At 46.3% G+C, this 11,917-nt stretch overlaps 1 protein-coding gene across 2 annotated transcripts; it reads right to left on the bottom strand.

Moving 5' to 3' along the window:
• Positions 1-2,714: 2,714 nt before the first annotated feature.
• On the bottom strand, positions 2,715-9,920 carry SLC25A4 (solute carrier family 25 member 4). 2 transcript variants are annotated; one of them, XM_037994268.2, is made up of 5 exons: positions 9,698-9,920; positions 7,952-8,438; positions 7,303-7,443; positions 6,309-6,386; positions 2,715-3,058 (listed from the first exon to the last, which is right to left on the bottom strand). In XM_037994268.2, exons 1-5 carry the CDS (start codon positions 9,806-9,808, stop codon positions 3,045-3,047), a joined length of 831 nt encoding a protein of 276 aa, XP_037850196.1. In that variant the 5' UTR covers positions 9,809-9,920; the 3' UTR covers positions 2,715-3,044. The 2 variants fall into 2 exon arrangements, with proteins under 2 accessions (XP_037850196.1, XP_007998609.1); XM_008000418.3 differs by lacking the exon at positions 2,715-3,058 and having other exon boundaries at positions 5,928-6,386.
• Positions 9,921-11,917: the final 1,997 nt, after the last annotated feature.

Raw genomic sequence — 11,917 nt, 5'->3', positions numbered from 1 at the left:
TGTCCTTCTTAATTTTTATTGGTTTAAAGTCTGTTTTATCTGATACAAGAATAGTGACTCCTGTTCTTTTTTGATTTCTCTGTGCATAGTAGATCTTTCTGCAACCCTTTACTTTGAGCCTCTGGTGTCTTTACTTGTGAGATTGGTCTCTTGAAGACAGAAGATGGATGAGTCTTTTCTTTTTTTTTTCTTTGAGACAGGGTCTTTTTCTGTTGCCCAGGCTGGAGTGTGGTGGTACAAACATGGCTCACTGCAGCCTCAACCTGGGCTCAAGCAATCGCCCCTCCTCAGCCCCCCAAGTAGCAGGACTACAGGCGTGCCACCACACTTGGCTGATTTTTTTTTTTTTTTTTTTTTTTTTTTTTTGTGGAGACAGGGTTTCGCCATGTTGTCTGGTCTGGCCTTGAACTCCTGGGTTCAAGCAGCTCTGCCTATCTTGGCCTCCCAAAGTACTGGGATTACAGGCACAAGCCACCCTGCCAGGTCCCCTCCCAGATATTTTTAATGTTACTTCAGTCATTAAAGGTTGTATGTAACATATCTGAAATGCTTGGAGACAGAAGTGTTTTGGATTTTCGGTATTTTCAGATTTTGTAATATGTGCATATACATAATGAGATGCCTTGGGGATGGGACCCAAGTCCAAACATGGAATTCATTTATGTTTCATATACACAGTACACACATAGCCTGAAGGTCATTAATACGGTATTTTTAATAATTGCATGCATGACATAAAGTTTTGACTGTGACCCATCACAAGGTCAAGTGTGGCATTTTCTATCTGTGGCACTATGTCAGTGCTCGAAAAGTGTTGGATTTTAGACCATTTTGGTTTTCAGATTTTTGGATTAGGGATCAAGAATGAAAATTGTTTTTCCCAGGTGCTGCCTCTTGACTTCAGTTGCAATGAACATATTGTTATTTTTCCCTCAAACATGAAGGCATAAAACCTTGGCATTCTCACTGATAAACATGTTTTTTTTTTTTTTCTTTAGACGGAGTCTTGCTTTGTCACCAGGCCGGAGTGCAGTGGTGTACTCTCAGCTCACTGCAATCTCCATCTCCCAGTGTCAAGCGATTCCCCTGCCTCAGCCTCCCGAGTTGCTGGGACTACAGGTGCACACCACCACGCCCAGCTAATTTTTGTATTTTTACTGTAGAGATGGGGTTTCACCATGTTGGCCAGGATGGTCTTGAACCCCTGACCTTGTGATCCGCCCACCTCGGCCTCCCGAAGTGCTGGGATTATAGGCGTACGCCACCGTGCCTGGCCTGATTAACCTTTTCCTTCAATGTCTGTATCATGTCCTTTCTGTTCTTCAAAACACATTACTTATTTTCATTGCCATCATTCTAATCCATGCCTTCATCACATCACATTTGGGTTACTAAAATAAGCTTTTAGCTAGAAAAAGCTGAGGAAACACTGACTTAAGATTATATGTTATGTGGTGTGTTACTTAAGTCACGTCGCACATATTTTTAGTCTGTTTTACTTGCCTAATAAAAGAAAGCCCCTGAGAGCAAGGACCATATGAAGCTTTTGCATTGGTTATGGCATTCAGGCTGACAGGAAGCCATACATGGGTGTCACTCAATATGTGTGATTAATCAGTGACTGCAAAAATGGCAAAACTAAACTCATCTAATCCTTAAAGGGCTACGAAAATTAAAATGACTATGTAGAACACACACAAGTCACACACAAGATGTTTGATGTGAGGCATGTTAGAGGCATTTTGTTGTTGTTTAGGGACAGATCTCACCCTGTCACCCAGGCTGGAAATCAGTGGTACGATCAGAGCTCACTGCAGCCTCCCTCCTCAGCCTCCTGAGTAGCTGACTACAGGCATGTATCACCACACCCACCTAATCTTTTATTTTTTGTAGAGACAAGGTCTCCTTATGTTGCCCAGGCTGGTCTCGAGCTTCTGGACTCAAGTGATCCTCCCACCTCGGCCTCCCAGAGTGCTGGGATTATGGACAAGTCACCATGCCTGGCTGGTGATCTTTCTACAATGTTTATGACTTCAAAAATGGTAAGACAGCTGATTCCCATTATTCACAGGAGTTACATACTACAAAGTTGAGGCAAACACTGAAACATTTTGCCAAGCGGAAATACAAGGTTAGGTTCCCATGAGCCGCTGGTCACAAAAATCATACATAACCTTGTTTTATGTATTTACACTTAAAGACACCTTATTTAATATATATTGCTGATGGTTAACACTGAGCTCATGGCCCAGGCCCGAAGCCAGCTATTCTGACACATGAATTTTCCACACGGCATGTTTTAGCCCTCCTGTGCTGAGGAACAGCACTGTGCACTCTGCTTGGGGGCCACGTTAATTGGAATGATTGTGCCTCAGATAAACCGCGTTGGCCACTGCACAAAGCTTGGGGGGCCTTTTTAAACAGCAGAATTACTGTAGCATGAAGTAAACACGTGAACAGGATGCTTGTTTACAGGATGAGGCTGAAATGAAAAGGCAGGGTAAGTGTCACCTTGTTCCACTCCAGCTGGGGACATGTGTGTCAGGCAACATCGCTGTGTGTCCAAGGACCTTAAAGTGGTTACAAATAAAGTTTGTCAGTGAAGCCAGTTTACAGATATGTAATCTGTGAATGAGATCAACTATACTTTATTGTGGATTAATAAAATTACTGATACTCAGGAGGAGCAGAAAAGCAAAGAATATGACACGGTAGACTTTGTTCAATTTTATTTAAGGGCTTGAAATTTGTATTTAAGGCAGCCGTAAGTTTTTATTCATTGCATTATACAACTCCAACAAGCCTGTCTGGCCACCCCCAGGGTGCTTTGCATGTTCAGGATTTCACCCGAACTGAGGAAACCCTCTCCCAAGTATTTTGTAGGTTCCCTGTGCTTTTTAGATGCACCTTCCCTTCTCGCTCCTTCTTACATCCAACAGAAACTTGCTAAACACCTTCTCCAGCCTGGGCATTGTAGCAGGTGCAGAAGATAAGCCCTCCTTGCGGTGCTTGCATTCTCTTGCAGCCTTGCACCTTGTGGGTGTTTAGTAAATGCCACCTGAACACAAGGGATACCACATATTTTACAGAATAAAATGGAACGGAAGCAGTCGCCCAGTTAATTGAGATTTCAACACAAATACTTGAGACAAGTTTTTACTGTTTTTAGTGTCCAATTTTTACCATTATGGACTCACTCATGTTGTATCATCCTCCATAATTTTTCTCATACATTTAAAATAAGGTCTTAAAAAGATATAAGATGCCAATAGGTGAGGCTTTAGGGGAGAAAATACCTAAAGATGATTGGGGTGGGGGGTGGTGGCGGTGAGGGAGGGCCGCGCCTAGGAGAGAGCTGTGTGGGAAACAGGGCTGATGGGAAATTCCTGGGGCGGGTACCCAAGAGTCGGACGCTCAATTCGAAGTTGTCACTTTTACGTGAACCAGACCTTCCAGCATGACACAGCTTTGCACAGTGATGGTATGGCATGAGGGTAGGTTAGTGAGGGAAGTACTGCCTGTTCTCCCGCCAGATCCCAGCACTCTGTCAGAGGCTGAGGGTTCTAGGAATTCCTGGTGAGTTAAGTAGCCTCGGTAAGGAACTGGCTCAGCAGGGCCTGGGGTACCGTTCATTAGAGGTAACCTCAGCAGGAAGTGGGAGGGCCGACATCTGGGTCACATGCAGAATGTGGACAATGTGCACTACTTAATAAATGTTCATGCCTCTTCCCTCCCCATTCCATGCCAAGATTAAAGACCAGAACACAATTATGTTTCTTGGTTGGGTTGGGAGCATGCACTGTTCATTCATTGTGTCAGGTCTTCCTCCTCCTAAACTTGGGCCCTGCTTTGAGATACGCTCCATGAAAGTACTTGCCTACTAGCCTGCCCTGCTTTTATTCCCTATCAGCGACAGGATTTGGATCCTCATATTATCCTTAGAATGAAAAGCAACAGGAAGACAATGGATCCAGGAGGCCTCTAACTGCACATGTGCTACCTCACCTCGAGGAGACAGGATGGAGAGGTACCTTCTTTTTAGCCCTTTAGACTTTATTGGCCTACATATCTACTAGGTGAGGTCAGATGTGATCCTGGATTTTATAAAACTCAGACCTTGGTAACTGTGGTAAAAGCAACACAGCCAATTTTTAGCTGGGGAGGCAGGAGTGAGTTGGTGGAAGAGCTTGGTAAGCAAGGTAAAGAACAGGAGGTACAGAGACCAACCCCCACCACGCAACCACCTGTTAGAAAACACCGACAAGACATTTGCCCGCCTTTCAAGCTTTGCCAAGGATACAGGGACTTATCACAATGAGTGAGTTCAGACCAGGAGTTCAAGACCAGCCTAGCCAACTCAGCGAAACCCCATCTCTAATAAAAATACAAAAAATTAGCTGTGCGGTGGTGCACACCTGTAATCCCAACAGGTCTTCTGATTAGTCACAATCCGGGAGACTAGAGCAACTGGTCTTTTCCTGGTCCCAAAGTGTGAACTTTCCAACCTGAAATTCTAAGTATTTTCCCCTGGCTCACAAATCTTGGAGGGGCAAATCCAAAACTGACTTCCTGTAGGTCTTGATAAATTCTTACAGAAGTACTGGAGGATGCTTTCCACACCCATGCTTCTAAATCTAGTTATTTTCTTCCAAAGTCTCCATCTCCCACCACTCCCTCCCCCGATTTCATTTCCCTTCTATTCCTTCTCAAGCAAGATGTACTGTCTTAAACAAATTATCTAACAATGGCATCTCACCTTTTCTCCCCAACTTAAGCATCTTTCAGGGCAGGTTCCTATCTTTTTTCCCTTCCACGGGGCCTAAGAGGTATTAAATACTAGCTTGATAACTGCTGCTATGGACTGAATGTGTCCCTTCAAAATTCATCTGTTGAAATCTTAACCCCCAAAGTGGTGGTGTTTGGAGGAGGGGCATTTGGGAGGTAACGGGGTCATGCGGGTAGAGCCCTCATGAATGGGATTAGTGAGATTATAAAAGGGACTACAGAGAGCTCTGTCGCTCTTTCTGCCATGTAAGGATACAAGAAGTCAGTCATCTACAACCCAGAAGAGGGCCCTCATTAGAACCTGACCAAAGAGGCGCCCTGATCTTGGACCTCCGGTCTACAGAACTGAGAAATCAGTTTCTGTTGCTTATAGGCCATCAGTCTACAGTACTTTGTTAGAGTGGCCTGAACTAAGACAATCGATTTTTTTTTTTTTTTTTGACACAGGGTCTTGCCCTGTTGCTTAGGATGGATGTGGTGGCCATCTCAGCTCACTGCAACCTCTGTCTCTCAGGTTCAAGCGATTCTGGTGCCTCAGCCTCCTGAGTAGTTGGGATTACAGGTGTGCGCCACTACATTCAGCTAATTTTTTGTATTTTTATTAGAGATGGGGGTTTCGCTGCGTTGGCCAGACTGGTCTTGAACTCCTGGTCTGAAGTGATAAGCCCGCCTCTGCCTCCCAAAGTGCTGGGATGACAGGTGTGAGCCACCGCACCTGGCCTTAATTTTCAATGAACACTCTCCACTTATCATAAAATTCTAGGTGTCACAGTTATCTAAAGGGATGAAAACAGAGCATTTCCTAATCATGGAAAATTCTCCAGATTGTGATTTAAAGCTTTTAGCAGAATCTCAGAATTTCTAAAGACTGCAGGAAAGTGCCTAAGACAAGGCAGGATTACAAAAGCCATTGTCACTTTCTCGCCTACAGCAACACTGGGTAAGATAGAATATGACCTGCCTGAGTTTGAAAACTGGAACTTTAAGCATTGTATGTTCTCATATAATACATACTCAATATAATATCTGGCATTTAGAAGCTTGGCCACTGACTGATAAATGAATCATGCTAGAAAATATACATTTTTGATCTTTTAAAAATGTATTTTACAGTTAATAAGAGTTCAATAAAATAGAAAGCGTGCATTAAGTGGTCTTTATTTATGTTTCACATTCAGTTATTTCTTATCACTTCAGTTAATTGTACAAGTATGATAAATTATTTTCTATTTGCTGTGGGAATTTAAATGTAAAATAAATACAAAATACATCTGTGGTTTAATGAACACTCAATGAAGCATCTTTTCTGAGGTATTCCTTTCAGTCTGGTTTTATCCCAGATCTTTTTACTTCCCCTAGGAATAGTCTATTAAACCACACAATGGATCTGTGAACTTGTGGATCAAGGTCACTGTAAATCAGTGAACTTGTGTTTTAATTACATTAGACATACTTTTTGATCTCATCATACAACACCAATACAAAAGCGCCGCCCATGCCTCTCAACACATTGGACCAGGCACCTTTGAAGAAGGCCTTGGCTCCTTCATCTTTTGCAATCTTCCTCCAGCAGTCAACTGTCCCCGTGTACATAATATCAGCTGTGGAAACAAATGTTGGTGAGGGCTCTGGTAACGCTGGAGGAAAGAGAGCTTTCCTCTGAAAGACATCTGCACACACTGTTACCAGTTGTATAAAATGAGGGTCATCTGGGCATGGAGTCCCAGCTCCATGCAACATTCCACTGGACGTGTCCTTCTTTGCTTAACTGGCAGGCTGGGCCTCCTGTCATTCCTACTCCATTAGTTCAAGGTCAGTGAAGAACTGGGGCAATTAACCAAGTAATTCACCGACCGCCCAACTGTGAAACAAGAAGGGCGCAGAGCAGCAGGAGGATTAAGCTACGTGGTTACCTTGTTTCACGGAGGACCAAACTGCGGCCTAGCCCTAGCGTCAGATGATACTGCACAAGGTTATGCAGTTAAAATAAAAGGCTCTAACGAGTTGAAACATACGGAACTGCTAACATTGGGCTGTTTTTGATTTTTAAAGTGGCAGTTTCATATGGTTCAAGCTATAGAAGCCAAAACTTTTTATGGCACAACAGATTGCTTCAGGCCATCTCTACCCAGCCAAACACCCCATCCCACTAACACCTGTAAGTCAGAGGGAAGCAAGAGTTCTCCGTAAGCAGCAGCTGCTACTTCTCCCCAGCTGTTGCACCCAGGCTCTAAGGGAAGAGGGCCTAGGGTCTCTACAATGCTAGATACCTAGTTAAATTCACATCTACGTATCTTACTGTTGATGTTCTTATCATCTCTTTAATAAAATGGAAAAAACTTTTCCCTAATAGGATAGTTGAGAATGTCAGGGGAAATTAATACAATCTTTCTTTCCTAAGTCCTTATCAAATAATTTTGAAAATTAATTTCCAGTCAGGAAGACTGAAAGGAACACTGTAAAACGTTCTCCTCGGGCAAAAATAAAGAGGTTTAGATGAGTAGAGCACCAGCTTACCCCCTTTCCGGCCGGACTGCATCATCATCCTACGACGAACAGTGTCGAAGGGGTAGGACACCAGCCCTGCGACTGCCGTCACACTCTGGGCAATCATCCAGCTCACAAAAATGTGCACGTTCTTGGGGTCAGGCAGCATCCCTGTGGACAGAGCCAAGAAGCCGAACGGCTATGAAGCGACTGTTCTCAGCAGAAAGCAGGTGGAGGGAGAGAGGCCACCGCATCTCCAGCTGCACGCTCTGACCTTGCAGAGAACCTGCCCCTGTGCAGGTGCCTCACATATGGGCAGGCGGCCAGCAAAGGTGGCTGCTGCCGTCTCTGGACCCCGGGGAGCCAGTGCTCTGCTTGTATGCAGGGCACTGGAAGTGGCTTCAAGTTAAACTCAGTAACTGCTATGGCTGTGTCTAGAGAGAGACAGGCTCCCCCTTCCTCCTCTCTTAATAACTAAAGGCCAGAGTGTATTTCAGTAGAGGACACGAAGAATGCTTTAACTATTAATTATGCACACTACCTCCTCATTCAGAAGCCTCAATTATCCCAGAGACTAGAAAAACACAAGATGGATATATATCAAGTCCTTTGTGAGTTACAGATCCTGTAGGATCCTCCATCCACACCGCCCGCCTTCTCCCCGATGCCCCTCTCTCACCCTTGGCAGTATCATAGACTCCGAAGTAGGCAGCTCTGTAGATAATGATGCCTTGGACAGAGACGTTGAAACCTTGGTAGAGACCCCTCAGGCCATCAGACTTGAAGATCTTGATGATACAGTCGCCCAGACCATGGAACTCACGCTGGGCAGCACCCTTGCCCACGTCGGCAGCCAACCTGGTCCTAGCAAAGTCCAGCGGGTAGACAAAGCAAAGGGAGGTGGCCCCAGCGGCCCCACCAGATGCCAGGTTACCAGCAAAGTAGCGCCAGAACTGCTTATGCCGATCCACACCCCCTAAGAAGAGCTGCTTGTACTTGTCCTTGAAGGCGAAGTTGAGAGCTTGGGTGGGGAAGTAACGGATCACGTTGGCCAGGTTACCCCTCCAGAAGGAGAGAAAGCCCTGCTCCTTGGGGATTCTCACCACACAATCAATGATCCCTTTGTACTGCTTCTCAGCACTGATCTGTTTGCTGGCATGCTGGACCTGGTGGAGGGGAGGGTGGGTGATAGAGGACAGGCAGGGCAGAGACAGGGGAAGAGGACAGGAGAAAAAAGGTTTGCACTTTCTAGATTTTTTTTTTTTTTGAAGGAAAAAAGGATAAGGAAATCAAATGGATACTGAAGACGTGTAAATGGATACTGTTATCCATGTTAGTTACTGGATAACAAGCCAAAATAATCCAATGTGGCTTCAATTATTAGGGTATTTGAGGGAAAAGGTGTTGCCTCAAATAAACTGAAGAGGTGACTGAATTGTATAAAGCTAGCCATTTATCTATTTCACTTTCCCTAGGTCTGAGAACTGTATGAGGGGCTTACTGGGGGACAGAATGAGTAACACTCCCTGCTTCAAAGGGCTTTGGATTTAACAGACATGATGGCCAAAAAATGACAATTTCTCAGTGTCACTCTGATCACCCTGGAGATGAGGATCTCTAGTAGATGCTCTAATAGAGGAAGGAGAATAAATCCACTAAGCATTAGGGCTCCAAAGTTTTCAAGCAGACAATCCAAGTAATCAATTATTGAGGGTTTGCTGCCTTTGTGAGCAATTTGTGGGGGGTTTTGTTAGTAATTTTGACTCCCAAATTGGGCTCTTCCTCATTGAGGGGCCCTGACCTTTTGGGCAGGTGGAGAAAAACAGGAGGGTGATGATAAGCCATTCAGCAACCAGGTAGGGGAGAAAAAGATTTGGAGACAAGATGATCTGAGTTTATTCCGAAAATTGTTTCTTAACATTTCAAAACCTCAGCTTCATCTGTAAAATGGAGAAGAAAAACTCTCTCACAGAGGTTACATAAATCAGCCTGCATACAGCAATGTGCGTGAGATACGATAAGGGAATTCCTGCGTGATGATTATTTTGGTGTCTTCATTGTAAAGGTGCGTGCGCATAAGAGGGTGCCAAAAATACTGGCAATCACTAGGTGCCTCCAGGCCTGAGTGCACGCCCGTGCTGTCACGGCGCAGGATCTGGCACACGTAAACCGGCTCCGGGTGGGTTTCCATATATAGACACCCGAACGCCGGGCGCCACCCGACACCAGGAATCTGCGACTGACGCTGGACCTGTCTCTACGCAGAGGGCACCTTCTTCCCCCGCGGGCGGGCGAGCGCCTGGGCCTGTGGCCTCGCGCAGATTTTCTATGGCGCCCCGCGCCCTGCAGCTCGCGCCGCATCGCGCACCCAGCCCGGCCCACCGCGCCCGCGCCCGCGCCACCCCTTGCACCGCGCCGTCCTCACCTGCAGCAGCAGTTTGACCCTCTCGATGGGGGCGACCGCGGTCTTGGAGACGGCAGCGGCGACGCCACCGGCCAGGAAGTCCTTTAGGAAGCTCCAAGCGTGATCACCCATGGTGACAGCTCGACGCACTCAGCCCGCAGGCAGCCCGCTCGCGCTCTCGCCCACGCCCGGCCTGGCACCGCCGCGCAGTCCCCCACCCTGCGCGACGCGAAGGGGCCGCCGCCTCGCCCGCAGCCCCCCCTTATATCCGCGCCGGGCTCTCGCGAGAGGAGGCGGGTCGCGGCCGGCGCGCGCGCCGCGCATTGGCTGGGCATGTACGGGGCGCCCCCTCCTCCCCGCTTCAGAGGGCATCGGGGGCGAAGGCGTTTCCGGGAGCGGGGCTGGGCCGGGGGCTGTCCCTGCAACTTGGGACATTTAAAGGGCACATTCATGTTATCTGTCCCGCGGAGCCCAAGGAACACCGTGTCACCGCGGCATGTGGGCCGCGTATTTATAGCACAAGCAGCCTTAGGCCGGGTTGAAGGGTTGAAGCCGGGGCAGACACCGGGCGGCTGCCGCCAGCGGAGCGTTCTTGAGCCTCCGGCCTGCACGGGCCGCTCTCAGGCCCAGGGATTTCGAGCCGTTTCCTCCTTCTTGCATCTAAAGGCGCCCCCAACCAGAACTCACTGCCTGGATATGGGCTTCCTTAGAGCCGTGCGCTCCCGAGAGAATGAATGGCAATCCTCTCAGATAGATACTGTGGTCACTCGATGCTGTGATTGCCTCACAGAATCTGACAAACTGCTGCCTCTCACTTCTTTTCATTCAATCGTTCGTTCCATCATTCATTCTGCTGTTACATATTGATGTGTCTGGCACTCAGTGCCCACAGGAAAGGCCTGGTGCAGGGGGGACTAGGTGAATTCATACTTGTTTTGGCAAAACTCTGTGACTCTGAAACATAGGACACTTCTTTTGTAAGCCCCTAAAGGGTTTAATGTACCACTCTGCTCTCAGCGGAATTTCAGCACATATCGGGGCAGAATGTTCTGTCAGCTGGCGCCTTCTTGAGGGTCAGTGCTGTCAGCCTTCCAGAGAAGATCCAGTCCTTGGCTGTATTTGCCTCTTTTTAATGGCAGCTGGGGTTGAGGAAATGCTATTTAATCCCAGGAAATTGATTGCAATTAATTTCTTAAAATATATAAATTTGAGCTTTAATTTTCCTTAGCTTGTTTTTTAGGCAGTTCATGTAACCATACAGCTTTTCAAATACAACTGTTCCTTCCCCTAGAATGACTGCAATTCGTTTTTAACTTTAAACTCTTTACTCAATGATCTTCCCATGTTTGCTAATTTTCATTTGTACCTTTAACAAAGTTTATTTATTGTTTTTATAAGCTTTTTTCTTTATTATGTTTGCTGACATCATGTTAGAGGTTTATGGAGCTGCAGCTGTGTGTCACCCTGGGCCTGGAGACTTTGCTATAGCAGAAGTCACTCCAGTTCCAGGGCCACAGAGGGCATGCGTTTTTCTAAGAGTGAGGCAGGCTAGAGTTCCGAAATCCAGGTAAGCAGAATGAAAGCTAGGAACTAGTGCAAAGTTGCCAGAGGTCAGAGCAGACAGAAAGTCAAGACCTCGGAAGAGACAAACAGATAAACCATGTATGTATTCATTCAACAGACTCTTGTTGGGCATTTACTGTGTCCCAAGAACTAAGTGTAGCCCTGCGGATTGAGTATAAGTAGACATGGCCCGTCTCCAAAGACCTTACAGTTCAGTGTATTCGTCACTTGCTCCACTTTATCACAACTTCACTTACAGATTTCCATGGATCAGCATAATCCACACAGTAATCCTTTTTAATTATAATAGTGCACTGTATCCCATCCTGTAATATAGAGTTGCTTTTAAATCTCCATTTTCCTTTTAATCGTGTGTTAGAATTTTGTCTTATTTTTATTATGAAAAATAGGCTGGGTGTGGTGGCTCATGCCTGAAATCCCAGTATTTTGGGAGGCTGAGGCTGGCAGATTACCTAGGTCAGGAGTTCGAGAACAGCCTGGCCAACATGGCAAAACCCCATCTCTACTAAAAATACAAAAATTAGCCGGGCATGGTGGCTCGTGCCTGGAATCCCAGCAGCTCAGGAGGCTGAGGCACGAGAATCGCTTGAACCTGAGAGGCAGAGGTCATAGTGATCTGAGATCACTCCACTGCACTTCAGCCTGGGCGACAGAGAA

The sequence above is a fragment of the Chlorocebus sabaeus genome, chromosome 7 (genome assembly GCF_047675955.1).
Source record: "Chlorocebus sabaeus isolate Y175 chromosome 7, mChlSab1.0.hap1, whole genome shotgun sequence".
Lineage (NCBI taxonomy): Eukaryota > Metazoa > Chordata > Mammalia > Primates > Cercopithecidae > Chlorocebus > Chlorocebus sabaeus.
Note: the sequence above shows the minus strand (reverse complement) of the source record. Positions and strands in the feature narration are given on the sequence as shown.

Excerpts from the sequence above, each read along its gene's own strand:
- SLC25A4 (XM_008000418.3), bottom strand. The coding sequence starts at position 9,808 with ATGGGTGATCACGCTTGGAGCTTCCTAAAGGACTTCCTGGCCGGTGGC. Across the intron at positions 7,444-7,951 it reads AGTCTATGATACTGCCAAGG|GGATGCTGCCTGACCCCAAG; the intron begins GTGAGAGAGGGG and ends CTCTGTCCACAG. Across the intron at positions 6,387-7,302 it reads GCAGTCCGGCCGGAAAGGGG|CTGATATTATGTACACGGGG; the intron begins GTAAGCTGGTGC and ends TTGTTTCCACAG.